The sequence below is a fragment of the Acomys russatus genome, chromosome 1, assembly GCF_903995435.1.
Source record: "Acomys russatus chromosome 1, mAcoRus1.1, whole genome shotgun sequence".
Taxonomy (NCBI): domain Eukaryota; kingdom Metazoa; phylum Chordata; class Mammalia; order Rodentia; family Muridae; genus Acomys; species Acomys russatus.
In genome coordinates this window covers 5,094,889-5,117,664 of record NC_067137.1, presented here as the reverse complement: position 1 = coordinate 5,117,664, position 22,776 = coordinate 5,094,889, and the positions used below count along the sequence as shown (strand labels likewise).

At 42.6% G+C, this 22,776-nt stretch overlaps 1 protein-coding gene across 1 annotated transcript in view; it reads left to right on the top strand.

Moving 5' to 3' along the window:
- Ston1 (stonin 1) overlaps positions 1–22,776 on the top strand; it is an 89,098-nt gene that overhangs the window by 34,841 nt on the left and 31,481 nt on the right. The window contains exons 3-5 of the mRNA XM_051156873.1: positions 5,425–5,526; positions 5,723–5,843; positions 20,451–20,506. Of these exons, the coding sequence (XP_051012830.1) occupies positions 5,425–5,526; positions 5,723–5,843; positions 20,451–20,506 (279 nt within the window). The remainder of the gene's footprint in view (positions 1–5,424; positions 5,527–5,722; positions 5,844–20,450; positions 20,507–22,776) is intronic.

The following is a 22,776-nucleotide window of genomic DNA, read 5'->3' as shown; positions in this document are numbered from 1 at the left end:
ATGTACAGTTTCCTCTGCTAGCTCTCCCCTCCTCCATCACTTCACGTGGCTCATTGCAGGGTCGTGGCCACTCTGGACTCTCCAGATGTCCTTGCCTCTGACGATGCTCTTTTCTTACCTACAATCAACATTCTTCTTCCCCATACCCGTTAGCAGTCATATTCTTCCTTTTTTACTCTTTTTTTTTTTAAAAAAATTCAACCTAGAAGACCGATGAAGTTCATACACCTATGCGCATGTCTTCATGAGCATTTTTATAGTGGACCAAGAAGAAGCCGTTTTGAACATGGGTGATACCATGCCATGGCTGATAGCCAGCTAGAGTAGAAGAGGACACAGGGGAAGCAACAGAGACCCACACACCCCTGGGTCTCTGGCTCTGCTTTCTAGTCTGCTAAGGTCATCTGAAGGAGACCCTTAGCCTTTCCCTTCAGCTACCCAATTGTTGAGACAATGGATCCCAGTTGGAACTTCCCCATGAGGTTCATGCTGGGGAAGGGAAAGGCTGGAGCTTTGGTGTCAGAAGGGAACTTGTCTCTGACAGCTTGTCAGAACACCTTGTAGGGGAGACTGGAGCTGCGACAAAGATGGGCCAGTCATGGTTGGGATGACAGACCAAGATTGTTACACATGGCTTTTGTTCTTTTTGGAGCTAAAGCTCACATCAAGACAGGTAAGGTGGACATGGGAGTCACAGTGGCTTTATGTATTCCCTATCCCAGTGTGATCTCATGAAATGTGTCTTTCTTCTGTCACCATTTTTGTCCTTTAGTCAGCCTGTTGAGGATGGGTGGTGGAGCCTAGCTTGTTGGGGTTGCCAGGGCCCAGGCTTTCATCTCAACAAGTCCAGCAACAAACTGAACTGGTTTGCCTTGATGACCCAGAAATAAAATAAGTCGTCTTCAACTTTAGTTGTTTCTGTCTCAGATTTTGGTCTGAGTGATGACAAAAGTAACTAGTGATGCAATCAGCCCCCAGAAGCCATACCTATACACACTGCTACATCGGGCACCAAGCCTTAACACCTGCACATTTGAGACGTTTCATATCAAGGCGTAACAATCTAGATCTTGGATTTAAGCAGGCTTCCTGTAATGGTCATTGTTGACTATTGTGAAGAAAGCAAAGCAGACTCTACTTGTGACCATCCAGATACACAAGAGAACGGCCAGAAAGTCACTGATATCACTCAACCAATGTTGTTGCGTAGCTTTCTATAAAAAGTGTATGGAGTTCACTAGGCAGTAACAATTCAATCATTAGTCACACTCTTTATGGAAACAATGGTCCACATTTAAATTAAAACATACACATGTTCTCCTCTATAGCTCTGAGAAAGGGATAATGCATAATGAAGTACAAGAAAGCAGCATGCCGTCACAAAATGTTAGACTGTTGCCCAGTCTATGCATTTAGGATTAAAATTTTAAAGCCTTGCAAGGAGAAAGATGGAAAACAAGAGTCCTTTCAGCTTTCTTATTTCCCAGCTTGAATAATTTAATTAGATTTTATAGTATCAGAAGGAATCAATGCTTGCTTTTTAGCTTTTCCACTTTGGGTGAAAGATAAGTTACTTTGACTATTCCTGGTAGTAAATTGCCATGTAGAGAGACATAACCATTAAAAGCCACCACACACACTTAATGGCTTTTGTTAAAGAAATTCTCAGTAGTTTTCAAACTTAGGAAAAGTATTCTAGATGACACCAAATGAATGAGCTTCCAGAAAGTTACACCTGGTCCAGGCCAGCCAATTCAGAGTGGCAGTCACACACAGCTCTACTGCATTTACACTCACAAATAAGCAGTCGACTCTAAACGCTAATGGGATTTTAAATCATCACACGACCATCTGTTAGGTCGAGATCTATCTTCAGATTAGAAAGGTTGCTTGAAGGCAGAGTTGTGGAAGTAGATGGGGCTTTCCTTTGTGAACTAGGGGGGGGGCTGTGTGTGCTTAAATCCACCTTCAGCTTTAGCTAGTTAAGTCTGGGAAAGAGACACACACACACATACACACACACACAGAAAGGGACAGAGAGAGACACAGATACACAAACACACACACACAGAGACAGAGACACACACAGACACACACATACACAGAGAAAGAGAGACAGAGAGAGAGACACACACACACACAGAGGGAGAGAGAGAGAGAGATAGAGAGAGAGAGAGAGAGAGAGAGAGAGAGAGAGAGAGAGAGAGAGAGAGAGAGAGAGAGATTGAACAATTATATGACAAACATGGTGATTTCTGCCTGAGAAGCAAACATGCCCGGGGAGCCGACTTGCTTTAAACTTAGTTCTCCATCTTTGCTGCACTTTAAAATAATATGCTCTGGGGGCGATGCAGGCACCAACCCTTTAAAAAGAAAAAGCCCTTCAGGTAATTTTAATGTGGGCCCAATGTTGAGTGTGTCTTAGGACTCATTTCAACTCAACGCCCATCAGAACTCTCTGGAGAACATTTTGAAGTCACCATATGCTGGACCCCTAATTGCCACTCTCTGTTTTGGTAGAGGTGCTTGTGTTTATGGATCCTTAGTTGTTTGTATTAATCTCTTTCACGTGCACTGATGCGGATTGTGCCTGCTTGCACAGGCAGACCTGTGGAGACCAGAGGACAAGCTTTTAAAGCATGCGGGGCAGGCTTGGCAGTAACCGTCTTTATGACTCTCATTTGTATTTTTTAACAGGTTCCCAGGTGAAGTTGATGCTGTTTTTGCCCACACTTCAACAGCTAATTATAAAAGTTTGGCTCTTGTCACACCTTTATACAGCCTCATGGAGTGCAGTTGTGAGTGGTGTTTAGAGAGACATGGCAAACGGAAAAGCAGGAATAACTGATTTGCCTTCTTTCTTCCCCCTACATCCTTCAAAGACGAACTTGCCCCATCCACCTGCTGGCTAGGTGCCCCACCACACCCATGCCACGCCCAAACTCCATCCCTCCAATCACTAACATTCTTTCTCTTCTCGCCCTAGTTAGCCCCGCCCCCAGCATTCTCGCGGTTGCGCAGCAACCAGAGCCACGGTTCAAAAGCGAGCCCGGTGGCTCTCTGCCACGCAAGTGCAAACGGTTGGGCGCTGAGCTGCCGGCATGGCCTACGTCAATCTGGTGGTAAGGAGGCGGTAGGCTTTGCCAACAACCTTTAGCCCTTCGTGACAAGTCGCAGATTTTGATAGGCCCCCTCCCCACCCCTTCTCACCATGGGTTAGAGGAAGCTGAAGACTGCTGAAAATAGACCCGGTCCCACTGGAAAAAGCGAGCTTTCTACTCCAACTAAGGCGCCTAGATATTGAGTAGAGCCAGGGCACCCTTCATCAGGATGATTCTCCCCCACCCCGAGCCTTCCCCCCTTCCCTCCTTTTCTCCCTCCCTCCCTCCTTTCCTTTCGTTTTTTGTTTTTTGTTTTGTTTTTGTTTTTGTTTTTGTTTTTTGTTTTTGACAAGGTCTTGTAAAGTAACCCCAGGCTGGGTTCTGACTCAGGCTCCTCCCATCCCAGGCTTTCACCACAACCTCCAGCCCTAATTCTAATTCTTTATTAGGACGTAGCTGGTTCCCACTATATTACTTCCTAACCCGGAATGATAGGTGATGTGATCTGAATTGTTACCCCAAGATCTTGCCTTTCCGTGTCTTTTTAACATCTTACCGTTTAAATGTGAAACCCACAAACACTGCCATAGGGTATCTAAACCTCACCGTGAGAACTTACTGGCAAAACAGCACTTGTTAGATCCTCCATCAAATTAAAAATCTCAAGTTAAAGGCAAAAATAAAAAAACAAAAACAAAAACAAAAAAACCCAACAACAACAACAACAGCAACAAAACCAAAACAAAACAAAAACGGTATCAACAGATGCACAGTTCCAGAAAGACAATGAGCAGCAGGTTTGTGTCTGTAAGAGTCCATGTGTATCTCTGCAGCATCAACGGTTCCAGTTTTAGAGACATATTCATATATGTTCATTCTATGTTTTAAGAAGTGTAAAGTACATATACCCGAATATAAGCTTTGCATGCATACTGCTTTGATTGCTACTGCCAATGGGAATGTTTTCTTCTGGAATCACAGATTAGATGGAGGTTCAGACTATATATAGTTTTAATAAAGGTAACATAGAGAGAGCCATATAAAGGTTAACAGCAGTCCTACAAGACAGTCTATGTCCAATACTTATTTTGCTCCTGAAAAATTGTATTTTATTGGCTTCTTTGGGACAGCTGCTGTTATTCTCTGAGGGCAGATCTTAAAAGATGTTTTTAGCTCCAGGAGTTCTCCCCTCCCGCTCCTCCCGAGTGTGCTCATCTAGCTGGGGTTAAAACAGAAGCCTCCCTTTAGAGCCTTTATCAGGGGCGGCTGTTGTAGAGGCAGCCGGCTCACCTGGGGGCACTTAGTCTGAATGCTTATGCCTGTGAATAACTTTTCAGTGTTACTGATTGGCCCATTCATAGACCTACCCTGGCTCTTTAGAAAGATTAGTTTAAAAATCCTGTTCCTGGAGTGAGACTATTTTTGTGGGAAGCATGAAAAAAACTGTCCAAGAAAGTCTCAGTGTTCATTTGGGCTGGATTAAGCAACTCAGAGTAAGGACAATTAGAATTCTTGTTTATTGTATGTTATTTGTGGCCTTTACTTAGAACACACACACACACACACACACACACACACACACACACACACACAGACATACACACAGACACACAGACACACACACACAGACACACACACCCTGGAAAGGCTGAGTATATTTCACATGCTCTTATGCTGTTGACTCTGGGTAGATTCTGTCTGATCTTATTTTGTGGCATGGTTTTAACATTTGGGTTTGTTCATGCACTTATTAATGACTGTTACAGTGACTACTTTGAGAAAATGGCAGATTGAAAGTAGGGGTTTAGCTGGGTGTGGTGGTACATGCCTGTAATCCCAGCACTTAAAGAGGTAGAGGCAGTTGGATTGCTGTGAGTTCGAGGCCAGCCTGGTCTATAAACCCATACTTGAAAACAACAACAACACAACAACAACAACAACAAAATAAAAAAAGAAAAAAGAAGAAGAAAATAGGAATTTATTTCTAGCTGCTTTCAATTTCCCTTTCGAAAAGGAGCAGGAAGGATAAATACACAAAAGCCAAGACATATAATCACCAGCACACCCATACATCTGCGAGGATCTGCGAGGTCATCTCCAGGTGCTGTAGTTGCCATTCAACCTCGTGATAAGAGCTTCACAGGGATCACAGGAGGCTGATACAATTTATCAGGAGCCAAGACTGTACTGGGACCAGGATGTACTTCATAACCTTGTGGTGGGTTTTCTTTAAGCTGTGGACCAGAGAGTATACCTGCATGTCTTTCAAGCAAGCTCATTCTAATTTGAGAGTTAAAACCTCTTAACAATTGCTTTCATGTAGCCCAAACTCTACCGATCTGTCATTGAAGATGTAATCGAGGGCGTGCGGGACCTTTTTGCTGAGGAAGGCGTCGAGGAGCAGGTGTTAAAAGACTTGAAGAAGGTTTGTGCTCATGTCTCGTTCCTGTTCCAGTGTCACAGCCTGTGAGGTCATATGTCTTGTCAAACTTCAGTCGTGTTAGCATGTGTTCCTTGTGCTGCTCACTGGGAGCATTAACATTTAAGAAAAAAAAGTACGCCATCTTAGCTGATTTTTTTTAAACCAATAAAAATGTAAAAGTATTTTTTTTCCCTTGCAGCTCTGGGAAACCAAAGTTTTACAGTCTAAAGCAACAGAGGACTTCTTTAGAAATAATGTGCGGTCACCTGTGTTCACCTTTCAGCTGCCGCATGGCTTACCACCAACACTGCAATCCACAGGTTGGAGAGAATTTGCCTAAGACTATGTTTTCAGAACGGATTCATATTTGGTACCTTTTAAAGTCAGGATAATTAATGTCCTTAAGGTAGAGAGGGCCTCACCTTTTGACGATTTAGAGGAACCTACAGTGCACGTGCTGATTTAAAAAGATTCAGGTTTCTAAAACTAGTCTTTAAAATTTAATTTGGTAAAATGGATAACCATTACCAGGGATATAGTGTGCAAGTTTACAGCATCCACTGTTATTTCTGAGAAGCTGACTGAGTGTTTTCAGGGAGTAATACAACTGTGATTGCTGAAGTAACTGTGGGAAAGGTAGGTGCTCCAAGGTTTGTTTCTTTCCTCCTTTCGCCCGCCCCTCCTCTTTTCTCTGTGCACATCACAAATTTAGTATTGTATTTGAAGCAAAATTGAGTAAAAAAAAAAAAAAAAAAAAAAACAACAAAAAACAAAAAAAAAAAAACCATGGAGGGAGTTCAGGCTACCTTATAGTTTGGGCCATATAAAGTAGTAGCAAGTGATTAACTATGCGCACTTTATTTTGTTATTGGATTTACTAAAAGCTTGCTTCTAAATAAAAATTTTGCCCAGATTTAGATTTATGTGTGTCAATTTAAACTGGTAAAGACCAATAAAAGATCAAAGGGTAACTAATCTATCTGCCTTTCTTATTCTTTTTAAATTCTTATTTATTCTTTTTGAGTCTTATAAGTCCTAGGCTGCTTGAGTGCGTATGTCTGGGTGTGTCCACACATTAGATCTTATTGATTTTAGTTGAGGTTTAGTAGACCCATGTTTGTAAGAAGGAAAGGTAGTATTTGGATTACCTCATCAGTAATAAGTAGATTATTCTTTGGACTGGAAAATTCTTATGAAAATCATGTTGGCAACAGTGAAAAGAAAAGAACATCGTGTCTGTCAGTGGCAACAGGGAGAGGAAGCATAGCTCTGTGCCACCACACACAGCAGGCCAAATGCCTCTGTTAGGGACCTCAACTCCGGCAAAGTGGGATCCTTGGCTTCAGTGCAGAAAAGAATCTGAGTGAGTCAGTACGACGGAGCAGAACTGGGGTTTATTAGAACACTGTGTGTGTATCTCTATCTATCTACCTATTTATGTACACACATATATAATATATAATATACAAAATAAACATACAATATAGAACATATAAATATATGTATACACATATATGTATACACACATATATCTTTCTACATGAGTTTAATTCATGGTGACACAGAACAAAGGTGAAACAGACGCTGACAGGATCTGAGACTAGATTTACTTTATGAGATTTATTTTTTATTCATTTATTATTTTTACCAAAACGTATTACAATGTTCAGCAGGCTCCAAGACAGTGGAAGGTAGCAACAGGTGTGTTAACAGGGAATCCAGGGAGTGGAAGAGGCCACCTCATCTCAGGCACAGGTTATGGTTGGCCAGACTTGTGAATTCCTCCTTGGCCAGAGGCCTTTCCCTGCTGGTTTCCTCACCCCATCTCAACATCTTCTTTTCCCCCCTCCTGAAAGTGGCATCTCCCCACCCATCTCCTTGGCCTATTTTGGGGGCTTCTGGCCATCTTCTTGGCCACAGGGCCCACAGCCATTCCTCAGACCCTGATCCTGAGCCAGAGCGTTTTTAAATAGATGTTAACATGAGAGATGTGAGAAGAGGTGCAAGACACCCCGAGGGTGTGGGGCTGTGCTTCTCCAAGAGCTGCCCTTTGTTTTCTCTGCAACAATCACACACACACACACACACACACACACACACACACACACACACACACACACGATTATGTGAGTTGGAAGCTTTTATTTTTCCAAGTGCTGCTGAGGATTCAGATGAGGCCACAAGGTGGTTTCTGTGGACCTCCCCCGACAGGATTCTGGTAATACTCCAGATCAAGGGTTCAGGAAGGTGGGAGAGTTCTCCGTAAACAGACAGCAGTCTTGTTTGAGGTTCCTAGAAAATGTCTTGGAAAAGGACTAAGGTCCCACCTGAGATCATATATATCTCTGCCTTAAGCCTGGGTTGTTGATATTTTAACAAAATAATCTCTATAAAAGAACCACTATCCCTGTGCTGATAACCTTCTCAGGAAATGTTAACAGTTCTAGAATTCTTGAAAATTATTATTTTCTTTGATGTGCATGGATGTTTGCCTGCATTTTATGTTTGTGCCCCATGTATATTATATATATGATGCCAGGGGAGGCTAGAAGTTTGGAACTGGAGTTACAGATGGTTGTGAGGTGCCACGTGGGTGCTGGGAATGGAACCTGGGTCCTCTGGAAGAGCAGCCAGTGCTTTTAGGCTCTGAGCCACCTCCCCGGTGCCTGTGCTGGGTCTCTCAATTCTTAGCTTGCAGGAGGATTCAGCTGGACTCTGACATTCTTTCTCCTTTTATGTCCTCAGTCTTTCTGTTTGCCACGCCCCTTCTAGTAAAAAATAGCTAGGCGTGGTAGCACACGCCTTTAAATCCTGGCACTCAGGGAGGCAGAGGCAGGCATGTTTCTGTGAGTTCCAGGTCAGTCTGGTCTACAAAGCAAGTCCAGGACAGTGAGGCTACACAGAGAAACCCTGTCTTGAAAAACAAACAAACAAACAAACAAACAACAAACAAACAAAACCAAACGAAAATAGTTGAACTATGGGAGCAATTATGAAAATGAAATAAATTAGCAAATGACAACTGAATTACCAAGCACAAAATTTCTTACTAAGCCTAAAAATATATTGCTCTGTAAGGGTTAGTGAGTCACAGGAGGATGGGAGAGATGGCTTAGTGGGAGAGGCCACCTGCTGTGCAAGCAGCAGGCTAACACCCATGTAAAGACCTACGTGTGGCCTTGCAAGCATCCCCCCAACTCTTTTTTAACTAACTAACTAATTAATTAATTAACTTTATATCCTGGTTGTAGCCCCCCCTCCTCTCCTCCCAGCCCCACCCTCTGCCCTCCCCTAATTCCTCAGAAAAGTAGAGCCACACTATGCACCCATCTTAGCTAATGAAGTTCAGGACTGAGTGCATCCTCTTCTCCCATGGCCAGGCAAGGCAGTTGAGCCAGGGGAAAGTGATAAAAAAACAGGCAACTGAGTCCTTGTCAGAGATAATCCTTCACTCCCCTTACTAGAGGACCCCACATGAAACCTGAGCTGCCTATCAGTTACATCAATGTAGAGGCCCTAGGTCCAGTCCGTACACGGTCCTTGCTTGGTGCTTCAGACTCCAGAGGCCCCTCTGGGCCCTGGTTAGTTGGCTCTGTAGGTCTTCTTGTGGAGCTCTTGTCACCTCTAGGTCCTTCTATACTTCCTCCCACTTTTCCACTAGATTCCCTACGCTTTGCCCAATGTTTGGCTGTGAGTCTCAGCCTCTGTTTCAAACCACTGCTGGATGGAGCCTGTCAGAAGACAGCTATGGCAGGGCACGGTGGCTCATGCCTTCAGTCCCAGGACTTGGGAGGGTGATACAGGTGGATCTCTGTGAGTTTGAGGCCGACCTGGTCTACAAAGTGAGTCCAGGACATCCAGCACTACACAGAGAAACCTTGTCTTGAAAAACAAAGAAACAAATAAAACTCAACAGATGACAGCTATGCTGGGCTCCTGTCTGCAAGCAAAGCAAAATGTTGTTAATAGTGTCAAGGGTTGGCTCTCTCCTGTGGAGTGGATGTTTTGGGTTGGGCCAGGCATTGGTTCGACATTCCTTTACTCTTCTTTATCCCTGCAGGTTTTGTAGGCAGGATAAGTTTTGAGTCAAAGTTTTTGTGCATGGGTTGGTGTTCTCTTACCTCCACGAGGAGTCTTGTCTAGTTAGAGGGTTTCTTCTTCAGGCTCCATGGCCCCTGCTACTAGGAGTCTCAGCTAGGGGCCCCCTCATATCCTCCCAGAAGCCTCTCCTGACTTAGGTCTCCAGCTTGTCACAGAGATACCTCCACCCACAGTTTCTCTTTTCTTTGCAGGCCTCCTGCCCTCCCGCCCCTCACTCTCCCCAGGTCTGACCTTATTTCTGTCTGTGATCCTTCTTGTCAACCACCACCTCTGTCTAGTCTGTTTCCCCATTGAGTGAGCATCCTTAAGCATCCTCCTTTGGGTCCTCCTTGTCACTCATCTTCTTTGGGTCTGTGCGTTTTGTAGTATGTTTACCCTCTACTATACGGCTAAAATCCCCTTATAAGGGAGTGCATACCATGAATGTCTTTCTGGTCTGGGTTACCTCATTCGGAATGGTCTTTTCTAGTTCCACCCATTTGCCCTTGCAAGCATCTTTTAGCTAGAGCCAGGAGGGGTGGGGAGAGGAGGATTGTTGGGACTCATGGCCTTCAGCCTAGCATGGTTCAGCGAGAGACATGTGTCACAAAGTACAAGGCAGAGAAGGATAGAGTAGGACACTGGGGAGCCTGTTCAAGTATATACACACACATGCATGTACCGCACACAACCACATACACACATGTGCATACACCACACACAGACACCAGGCACACAAGCATATACTACATGAGCATATATCAGATATATTCACACACATACACAACGCACACATGCATATACCACACACCTACCATACACACGCACACACCACATATGTGCATTCATTGCACACATACACACACACATTGTCATACATATGTACATATACCATACACACATGCATATACTGTATACATAATGTGCATATATCACACATGTGTACATACTGTACACATCCTACGTAAACGTGCATATAACACACACACACACACACACACGCGCACACACACACATGCGCGCGCGCGCACACACGAGTCATGGGAACATCACTGTAAAGCTGGCATGCCGAACCACTTTTTATCAGTGACTGTTTCTTTAGTTGTGCTTTCACTTTACTCTCTGCTGTTTTATCAGAGCATTCCCTTCGCTACCACCCTAGTTAGCACTTTTGCAAACTTCAGTTTTTAATTATTTATTTATTTATTTAATTTTTTTTTGAGGCAGGAGTTTATCCTAGAACTCACTATCATTGCCCAGGCTGGCCTGGAACTCAGCCATCCTCTACCTCAGCTATGAGCTACTGTGCATGGCTAAGTAGTCAGGTTCTTTTTACCTGAGGTTGGTGAGAAGTGTGATGCAAAAGGGGGAGGGAAATATTTGAACGTCTTTTATCAAAATGACAGTTTAAAAACTTCTCATTTTTCTTGTCATTCAACATTGCAATACTCCATTTTGCCCGGAAGATGGTAATATTACCAGTGATTTAAAATCACTGGCGAAGTCTGGATCTAGCTAGTTTTCACTCAGCACCTTATTTTTTTATTCTGTCTTGGAAGTTAGAATAATAGAAATAATTACATTTAAAATAAGACAGTTTTCTTATTCTCTTCCATGAAATTTACAATGAAGGAGCTTAGGAAGAAAAGTGCATTACAAACCCCATTCTTATCTGTCTTCATTTCTGGTCTCAATAAGAGTCTTAAAATAAATAGCCTCATAAAATTGAAGTACTTCTTAATTGTATCTTCTCATGGTATGCTTTAAAAAGCCTGATTAAAATAACTTAAACTCCTAGAATCTTTTTATTTCTTTTGATAATGAGCTCAAACAAAACCCACAATTGAGTAAGTCATTTACACCCGTCAGCTCTGTTTTTAAAGCTTGTTTGCTTTGTTATATTTTTTGGCTGTATTCACTTCTTAGGAATATCCTGTGTTACCAGATTTCAACTATTTTTTTTTTTTGTTCAGGGTTTCTTTATATTCTTAATAATCGAGGGCCCCAAAGAGCATTTAAAACTATGGATTTGAGCCTGGGGAGTGGCTCAGTGGATAAGAGCCTGCAGAGCAGGGTGAGAAGGTGTGCAGATCCCCAGAGCCCACAGCCTGGTGGGTGTGGCAACCACCTACAATTTGTTGTTGCTGCTACTGCTGATGTGTGTGTGTGTGTGTGTGTGTGTGTGCACATTTGTGCACATGTATGCATATGCTTATGCATGGAGGTCACATGGGTTGCCAGACCTGCATAGTAAGCACCTTTGTCTGCTGAGCTACCTCCCTGGCCCACATACTTATTTTTCACTTAAATTTTACTGTGTGTTTTAAACTGGGCGGCATACTGTTCTGATGCACATAGGTTGCTGGCATAGATTATGGAAGTTAGCATGCCCATCATCTTAGAGTTATTCACTTCTTTAAAAAGTGTGACAAGAGTCTCAAATCTACACGGCTAGCAAAACTCTCAAATATAATACAGTATTAGAACAGCTCTCAGCTGGGTGGTGGTGGTGCACGCTGTTAAAACCAGCACTGGAGAGGCAGAGGCAGTGGATTTCTATGAGTTCAAGGCCAGCCTGGTCTACACAGCTAGTTTCAGGACAGCCAAGGCTACACAGAGAAACCCTGTTTCAAAAAGCCAACTGACCAACAAAACAAACAAAAGGGCCCCCATATTGCATGTTTTACCTCTAGACTTCAGATACTCTGATCAAATCTCAATTCTTGCCTCCCCACATTGGTAACCCCCTATTTTATTCTTTATTTTGGTATGTTTTTCTTTTAAAAAAAACTTCACTTAACTGTGTGTTTGTGTGTGTGTGTGTGTGTGTGTGTGTGTGTGTGTGTGTGTGTGTGTGTGCGCGCGCGCGCGCGTGCGCCTGTGTGCCGTTTGGGGGTCAAAGGGCAAGTTTTAGGAGTTACTTGTTCCCATCCACCATGCTTTCAAAAAGTCAACTCAGTTGTTGGTGTCTTGGTGACAAGTTACTCACTGAGCCATCTCCCTGGCTCCTTTTCTTTTTAGATTCTAAATGTAAATGAGAACACACAGCATTGTGTGTGTGTGTGTGTGTGTGTGTGTGTGTGTGTGTGTGTGTGTGTGTGTGTGTCTGGTATGTGTCATTCAGTGTGAAGCCTTCCAGATTCATGCCTGTGGTTGTGCTGTGCAGAGTGCCCTTGTCAGGAGACTGTTAGCAGTGGTCCATAGAGATGTATAGAGTGTTTGTGATGCTTGGTTTTCTGTTTGCCTAAAGATGGGAATCCTGGGGACTAGGTGTGGTGTCACAGCGCAATTCCAGAAGGATGACGATCGAGTGCAGGACCTTCTGAGTCACATAAGTGATTTCCAGACCTGGGCTGTGAACAGCACCCTGTCTCAAAGGAGAAGGGGCATTACCCTTGCTCTGTAGCCTCCTCATCACCTGCTGTCTCTTTTTGAGGATAGCCATCCTTGTAGTGGACAGGTGTATCTTTTAAAAGATCTGTGCTCGTGATAAAATACCCGCTTTTTGTGAGAGGCGAGCTGCTACCGCTGACCTACATGCCACCTTAACTGCTCTTTTGATTTGCTTCTCTGATGAGCAGTGGTGCCAAGCAACCTTTTAAATGCCCATTGAGTATTTCTGGGTCTCCGTGGAAAATATCTGTCCAGATATCTTGCTCATTTTAAAACTGAGTTACTTGTTTTTATACTACTGAGTTGTGTGAGGTCTTTACATAGTTCAGATACTAGCCCATCATCAAACACGTAGCTTGGAGATGTTTTCTCATCTGCATGTTGCCTTTTTGTGGTCTGAGCCTCTTGTTGTCAGGGCTTTTTATGTCTGATGTAGTCCTGCTGTGGTTAATCTTATGCGACAGCTGCACTGTATGGGGCAGAGAATGCTTGGAGACAGTGGAGCCCATGCCTGGATATGTCAGTGTGCGCGTTCTGTTCTCAGAAGTGTTTACAAGACAGGAGAATGCCCATGCTGAGTGTGCACATCCCACCTGGAGGCCAGAGCCCCAGGAGAATAAAGGATTAGGAGGAGGTAGCTCTCTTGTGCAGGCTTACTCTTTTTTTTTTTTTTTTTTTAAATAATTTTTTTTCTTTTTTTTTATTAATTTATTCTTGTTACATCTCAATGTTTATCCCATCCCTTGTATCCTCCCATTCCTCCCCCCCCCATTTCCCATTATTCCCCTCCCCTATGACTGTTCCTGAGGGGGATTACCTCCCCCTATATATTCTCATAGGGTATCAAGTCTCTTCTTGGCTACCTGCTGTCCTTCCTCTGAGTGCCACCAGGTCTCCCCCTCCAGGGGACATGGTCAAATGTGAGGCACCATAGTATGTGAGAAAGTCATATCACACTCTCCACTCAACTGTGGAGAATATTCTGACCATTGGCTAGATCTGGGAAGGGGTTTAAAGTTTACCTCCTGTATTGTCCTTGGCTGGTGCCTTAGTTTGAGCGGGACCCCTGGGCCCAAATCTGCCTATCATATTGTTCTACTTGTAGATTTCTAGGACCCTCTGTATCCTTTTATTTTGCTATTCTCCCATGCGTCTCTCATTTAGAGTCCCAATAGGATGCCTTCCCCTCTGTCCCAGTTTCCTGGTAAGTGAAGGCTTTCGTGGGACATGCATGCCCCTTGGGCTAGTATGCAGATATAAGTGAGTATATACCATTTGATTCTTTCTGCTTCTGGGTTAACTCACTCATTATGATCATTTCTAGCTCAATCCATTTATCCACAAATTTCTGGAATTCCTTGTTTTTAATAGCTGAGTAGTATTCCATAGTGTATATGTACCACAGTTTCTTTATCCACTCTTCTACTGAGGGACACTTAGGCTGTTTCCATGTTCTGGCTATTATGAATAAAGCTGCTATGAACATGGTTGAGCAAATTTTCTTGTTGTGTGCTGGAGCATCTTCTGGGTATATTCCAAGGAGTGGAATAGCTGGGTCTTGAGGAAGCCCTATTCCCATTTTTCTGAGATAGCACCAGATAGATTTCCAAAGTGGCTGTACTAGTTTGCATTCCCACCAGCAATGAAGGAGTGTTCCTCTCTCCCCACATCCTCGCCAGCATGTGGTGTCGCTTGAGTTTTTGATCTTAGTGCAGGCTTACTCTTTGCTTCCTGGCTGTGATGAGGCGAACGTATCTGTTTCATCATGTCCTTCCCACCATCACTGTTAGCCTCACTCCAGGCTTAAAACAATGGACTGAATTGTGAACTAAATTAGTTCATCTTTTAGTTCTATTACATCTTTGTCTTAGCTGATAAAATCTGAGTAACAGAAGTTCCATTTATCATTGTATAGCCCAAGCTCTTGTTATGGAAGCCTACATGCTAATGTCAGGGTATTTCACCCTTTTAATGTTTGGGTCTTCTATTCATTTTGAGTGTGAGTTAATTTTTTGCATAAGGTTATAAGAGAAAAGTCCACTGTTGTGATTTTACATGTGAAGAACTGGGAACTTTGTGCAACATGAAAGACTTATGTGCATTCATTGCTGTATCATACATGGGGGGTTATGGGAAAGAGTGTGATCAGGGTAAGAGGGCATCGCCATAGATCTGGAATCTTAAAACAACTAAAAATGAACAAAGGAAATGTCACAATCCACCAAGTCATCCTGGAAACTTGGATAAAAAATCAGACATTTCCAATAACACACAACTGACACAGTCGCAACACTGAGCTAACGGCCTCCACCATCTGGAAATCATGTTGTGTGCTCTAATCAGTTCTAGTCACACCCTGCACTATCATGCCAAGTTCAGTGTGAGCAGCAAAGGGAGCGCGCGAGGTGTCATGATCAGGGCACAAGAGGACATTTTTCAAAATTTATAAATCAAATCAAGACTTTGCGAACTCCAACACCAGCTTTTGAGGAGAGAGTTCTTTCCCATTGTCCCTTTTAATGTCTTGGTGGGAGCAAGATGGTCTCCCATGTGTGAATTTATTGTACATCTTTCTCTCTTTCTCTGTCTCTTTGTGTGTGTGTGTGTGTGTGTGTGTGTGTGTGTGTGTGTAAGTATGTGGGCATGCATATACGTACAGAGGATAACTTCTGGTATTTTGAGACAGAGCCTCCCACTGTCCTAGAGCATGCCTAATTGGTCCATGGCCACTGGACAGCAAGCCCAGGGATCCATCTTCCCTTCCCTGTCAGTGCTGGGATTAAAAGCCCTGACCACCTGGCTTTATATCCTCAGTTTTTGGTCTATAGTGTTTTAGCTTCTATAGCTTTGTAATAGTGCTTTTAAAAAAATAATATTTATTTCTAACCCAGAGCTCAGGCTGGTCTTAAACTCCGTTAAAACAAACAAACAAACAAAAAGACAAACAAACCCAAAAACTCCTGCCTGATTTTAAGCAATCTCCCCTGTGTTTATCTCCTGAATATGGGCTATAGGTATGCACTTCCCTGTACCTGGCTTTGTAATATAATCTTAAAATTAGGAATGTGATGCCTTGATTTTTTTCTTCTAAGTGTTTGCCTGCACACGTGCACATTCAAGAGCAGGTCATCATGGAGGTCAGAGCCTAAGGGCTGGTGTTAGTCTCTCTTTCAGCTGAGTTTGATGGAGGATTCACTCCCTTTGCAAACGCCTGGCTAGTTGGCTGTTGGCCATCGAGGTTCCCCTGCTGCTGCTTGCTGTTTCACTCAGGGGCTCCAGGCTCACCTGTGCATGTGTATTTGCACTGTCTGGCTCTCGGGCGTGTCCTGAGCTGTCACACCCAAGTGTTTATGCTTGTCCATCAGGCTGTATCCGCTGAGCCATCTGATTATTTTCTCTGGGCTGCCTGCCTTGGTCACTGGGGCTTATTTATGGTCTGGTCACGAATTTCAGATTTTTTTCTATTTCTATAAGGGTATCATTGGAATTTTGATAGAGACTGCATAGCATTTGTATGTTTTGGGTAGTGCGGAGATTTTGATAATATTAACTACTTCAATAAATCCATGAGCAGAAGTGTCTTTTGTTTGTGTCTGTTTAAAGCAGCGGTTCTCAATCTGTGGGGGGCGACCCCTTGCGGTTGAATGACCCTTTCACAGGGGTCGCATATCAGATGTTCTGCATGTCAGACATTTACATGATGATTCATAATAGTAGAAAAATTATAATTATGAAGTTACAATAAAAATAATTTTATGGTTGGGGGGGGGGTCACAATAACATGGGGAACTGTATTAAAAGGTCAAAGCATTAGGAAAGTTGAGAACCACTAGCTTAAATCAGTCAATCCCTCTCCCTCCCTCCCTCCTTCCTTCCCTCCCTTTCTCCTTCCCCCTCTTTCCTCTCTTCTTCCCTTCTACCTTCCAGCCCTTTGTTCTCTCCCTTTTCTCACAGGCTCACACTGTGTATCTTAGTTACCTTTTTACTGCTGTGATAAAAGACCTAGGCAAAAAAAAAAAAAAAAAAAAAAAAAAAAAAAAAAAAAAAGCGCAGAGTGGGAGATTTCCACAAGTTGTTTTCTGACCTCCATATGTATTCAGTAACATATATGTACACACACACACATGCACACGCACACACACACAATGTTAGAAAGGCTTTGTCAAGAGTGTTTTCTACGTCAGTTGATATGATGTGTGTTTTCTGTTCCATTCTGCTAGTGTTAAATGTCGCATTGACTTGGAGATATTACATTGTCCTTCCATGCTAAACGTAGAGGCTCCTTGGTTGTGGTATGATCTTCTTTGCATATTGTTGCATTTGGTTTACTGAGATTTTATTAGTTTTTTCATTATCAGGGTTTCTCACAGACATTGGCTTGTTATTGAGTATTTTGGTTTTGTTTTGGTTTCAAGGTAATAATGGACTTGTAAGAAGTGTTTGGAAGTGGTTCTCTTTTTTTGGAAGAGCTTAAGGGGACTTAATATTAATTCTCATTTGAATAGTTGAATCCAACCACGAAGCCACCTGACCCTTGATTTTTCCTTGTTAGTGTGTATGGGTGTGTGTATGTGTGTTAATTTGTTGCATTTTAAAATTATTGACCAACATGTAATGGTTGAAGCATTGCCCTCCGCCATGCCTGGGCATGGGAGCTGTATGCAGTGTGCAGGGAGCACTGTGCGAGCACTGAGATCTGTCTTCTAGCATCCAAACGCCCAAACCCAAACCCTGTCTGTGAACTTAGATCTGGAGGGAAGGCCCACATTGGCCCTTTTGGTGACTTTGGTGTCTGTTTTAGTTGCATCATCAGGAAACATCCATGTGCTGCTGTTAGTTCCAGAGAAGATATTGGCCAGATACTGAATTTTTAAATTATATTGTGTGATGGGTAGTTTATGTCAACTTGACAGAAACTAGAGTCATTGGACAAGAGGGAACTTCAATTGAGAAAATGCCTCTATAAAATCAGGCTTTAGGCAAGCATGTAGAACATTCTCTTGGGGGAGGGCCCGGCCCATTGTGGGTGGTGTCATAACTGGGCTGGTGGTCCTGGGTTCTATTAGAAAGCAGTCTGGGCAAGCCAAGGGGAGCAATCCAGTAGCAGCACCCCTCCATGGCCTCTGTGTGTATCAGCTCCTGCCTCCAGGTTCCTGCCCTGCTTGAGTTCCTGTCCTGACTTCCTTCAGTGATGGACTGTGATGTGGAAGTGTAAAATGGAGTAAACCATTTTCCTCCTCAAATTGCTTTGGCCATGGTGTCACATCACAGCAACAGTAACCCTAAGTAGGACACATGGCTCACATAATATTTTTATAGATTGAAAATGAGGTCAGGAATTGTAAAGCAACTGCTATAATGTTATCAGAATTTTCGGTTGTGGTTTAGAAAAAGGTACTTACAAATTTTAATGTGGTTAAACTGGATGATTATGTTGAAAATTTTTGCATTATGCTTGTAGAATTGCATTCTTGCTATTATTATAAAATTTATTGTTTCAAATGTAATGTTCCTAGAATACATCTATGGAATCTGAAATTATATTACCTCATTTGAGTCAAAATACATATTTAATGAAAAGTTACTTGGTTATGAAATGAGGTTGAATACTTTAAAATTTCAGACAAGTTTAATGATAGAGCTTGTGAACCTCATATTAAAATTAAGTGGAGACTGCATAGAACTTCCCAGTTGTGTCAGTTCTGGCTTTTATTCTGATGCCTATGAAGAAGTGTTAGCAGCTCTCATAGCTTTGTTTGATTTCCTTAAACACAGAATTGTCCTTTAGATTTTTCTGGAAGGGGCTTAGGAGAAAAGGCTCATTGCTGGCTTTCCTCAGGATTCAAATGCTGAAAACAGAGTTCTCTGTCCTCACAGGCGGGCTTATGTGGAGAGCATCAGCTTTGCTCGCTCAGGCTAATTATGACTAATCCCTGTGAGTCCTGGCCACTCCCCTTCTTTCTCATTTGCTTTTTCTAACAGAATGCCTGCTAATAAGCAAAGCCACAGATGAGCGGAGGATTAAAACAATTGTGTGCTTCATTAACCCTCAGTCCATAGCCTCTCTTCTACTTAACATAGGGAGGATGGTTAGCGTTGGAAAAAAAAAAAAAAAAACCAGCTATTTGTTGTGTGTGATGGAGCCATTCTAGCGTCAAAAACAGACCTTGGGGCAATTTTCCTTAGCGCACTATGTGAAAAGGCGCCACAGTTAATATCACACTCACTACATACATGGCTGCATATGCGTGCTAAAAATCACCCATTTTTATTAACGGCAATATAGTGTTGTTTTCATAAATCATCTCATTATGGCAGTTTCATACATATGTGTCACTGTCCTTTGTTGTGACTCACTCCTCCCCTCTGACCCCTCTGGCATTGCTCATTCTCTGCATGATCCCTTCATCATAGCCCTCTCTTCTGTTTTCATGTCACACAGTCTCTTATTGGCCCTTTCCCCTTTCCCCTGAAGATCTTCCTCACTCATGGTCCCCTTCTAGTGTCATCACACACACACACACACACACACACACACACACACACACACACACACGCACACACACCCCCTCACAGCCATGGGTGTATATGCACACAGATTTTAAATCCAGGTTTCCCATGAGTGAAATCATGAGCTATTTGCCAGTCTAGGTGGCTTTGTGTGTTGTGCAAGGACTTTCGGCTTTAAGCATTTTCTTGCAAATGTTGTAATTTCATTTTTCTTTTAAAATTCCATTGTGTGCATGTATCACATTTTCTTTTTTATAATTTTAATTAGGTTTTTATATCTGTATGTGAATATGTATGTGCATATGAGTGCAGATACCTGCAGAGAGAGATCAGAGATATCAACCCTCACCCCCGGGGAGTTGGAGTGAGCCACTTTCTAGAGGTGTATGAGTAGAGCTCAGGCCTTTCTGAAGTGCCATACATGCTCTTAACCACTGAGCTATCTCTCCACCCACTTTCCACATTTTCTTATTCATTGTTGGCATTTGTCTTGGCTTATGTGCTTTTTATCAATCGTATTACTTCTGATATGTTCTAATATTCTTTCCTGGGTGAAAAGTTGGCATGGAGAGTTAGAGCTTTCTTAGAGTTACCAAAGACAGTTTATATGTTTCATTATGGATTTCTGAAGTACAGTCTGAGTTTAATGAGAGATTTGGCTTTGATAACTTAAAATAATTTAGTTGTGAAGTCTTTAAAGTTGCCAGGAAAAATACAGTTCAATATTTTCCTCTCAAATGGAGCCAGTAAATTTAGAATTTAACTTGGTCTGCATGACTCATTGAGAATATGTTTTGAAAACTTACAATTGACTGTGATCAGAATATCATATATAAAAATTAATTTCAATAATATATATATATATATACAAATACAATTCTCTATATGGGGCAATGTCAAGAGGTCAGTTCTAACACCTGTGTCCTTCTTTGTTCTCTGTGCAGCCTCGTTGCTAATCCCAGCTGGTAGAACTCTCCCAAGTTTCACTCCAGAAGACCTGGTATGTAGCCTGTCCTTTCAGTGAGGGGTGGCAGAGGGTAAGCACAGATGGAGTCCATGGCATTTAGCTTGAGTGGGAGGAGGTGTAGAAAGCCAGGGGGTCAGCAATGGCACCTATGCCTCCGGAGCTGCAGAGAAGGAATGTCCCACACTCCTACCTCCCAGCTATCACCTCAGTTAAGTTATCCATCGAAGTTAGGACATTCCTGAAACTACAGTATGTGGAGATTTAGTGTGCTGTGTAGTAGTCCATACGTGGTGCCCCTTAAGTAGATAATTTTGATTTTATCTCCCCTTCTGATTATCTTCAAGTGCAGAGTTTTCACTTTATCTAAGTGGAATTTTTTTTTTTTTTGTAGTTTTTACTTTGATGAAGTAGAATTACTTTTCTCACTAGGACTTGGAGGCAAATAATAAAATTTTAAGTATTTATTGAGTAGACTCAGATAGAGAGGAACAACACTTTGTCACATTTTCTTTTCTTCCATGGAACTGATGGTCATAGTCCACATTGTGTTTTAGCCCATGGACTGCCTTTCCAGAGCGTGAATCTTAGTGGGCCAGCCTCACTCCTGTGAGGCTTGGCTTGACAATGGCTCTGCTTTGACAAGAGACCAGTGAGGCAGCTCTCTCTTTGAGATTTATGGAAACATCGTCGTCCTTGACTACAGAAAGGCCATACTGTAAAAAATAACAACAGATTTAGAAAGTAAACTGACAGAGCCCAGTCCGCAAAGATGACTGTTGTGATTGTTTGAAATTTATTCACTAACTTATTTCCTGAATGCTGTATTATTGTTCGGGGTGCACGGTGGTTTTGCCTTCTTTGTGCTTTCTGTGGTCTTATTCCTTCCCTCTCCCCTCATTTACTTCCTTGTTTCCCTCTTTCCTTCCCTTTTTTCTGTGGTCCCCTCCTTTACTAATATAGAGAAATTATTTGCTAGTACATGAAGATTGGACATAGTGGGTTTGCCACAATTTAGTTAAGCGATATCTTGTCGGCAGACATTTAAATTCTCACCCTCTTCTCAGACAGAATTTTTCTGGTTACATGCCCACTGGTCATATGTTGTTTGTGAGTTCCTAGGGGCTGAATTTCTGAGACAGTGGGTCATGCATGTTTTTAACTATGTCACTTGCAAAGTTGTCTTTCCAAAGAGTTGTACTGGTCAGCATGCAGTCTATACAGAGAATAGTCAGGGAAAAGCAACTTTTGTCACACCCTCATCAACAGTCCATGTTACTTACGCAAAAGTAGAACATATCCCTTGCTTCAAAGTGGAGAGAGTTTATTTGGAGGCAAACGTGAATGACCATAGCCTAAAGGCGTGGCTTTGGGCTGCCACGAATGGTGTGTTCACTGCAGGGACCTTTATGTGACCTTTGATAGTCACAGAGCAAAGACACGAGTCAATGTACATAGGAAATGCATGGTGAGGACATCAGGCAGGCAGGTTTCAGGGAAAAAAGTGACCTCTCTGTTGTAGATTTTGGGTACTGGGTGCTGTTTGAAGACATTCTTAGCTTCTGGGTTGGGGGAGCTAGTGCCTCCTTTTACATTTCAAAGGTTCAGCCTGTCAGAAAGATGCTAGAATCAGGTGTGTGATACATAGCTATTATGGGGACTAAGGAAAGTCCAAGATGATTTTGGCTCTCAATCTGCACCATTCCAACTCCCCACAATGATGAAGCAGCCAATCAGTTTGCAGACTCCTTGACAGCAATCTAGCCTTTCCAGGACTTACTTCACATGTATCTCTTACGTTTTTATAGCTCTGATAGATAAAAATGATACATGTCTTGATATAATGGTTTTTTAAAGCCTTAGGCTTAATTACATAAAATTACATGTTATATATGCACTATTTTATCTGCTTTGAAAATACAGCTAAAGATCAATTTAGAGTCTGGAAGATTCTTTTTTTGGTCATTATTATAATTTATTCATCTTACATCCTGATTGTTATCCCCTTGCTTGTATCTTCCTGTTCCCACCCTCCCTCCCTCTTCTGACCTATTCCCCTCCCCTAGACCTCTGACAGGGGGCCTTTCTCCCCCACCTTCTGACCACAGACTATCAGGTCTCATTTGGATAGCCTACATCCCCTTCCTCTGTGTGCCTGCAGGGTCTCCCCATCAAAGGAAAATGATCAAATACGGGCACCAGAGTTCATGACAGAGGTCGTCCCGACTCCCCAACAACCATGGAGAATGAGCTGTCCATTGGCTAGATCTAAACAGGGAGTCTAGGTTCATACATGTATTGTCTTG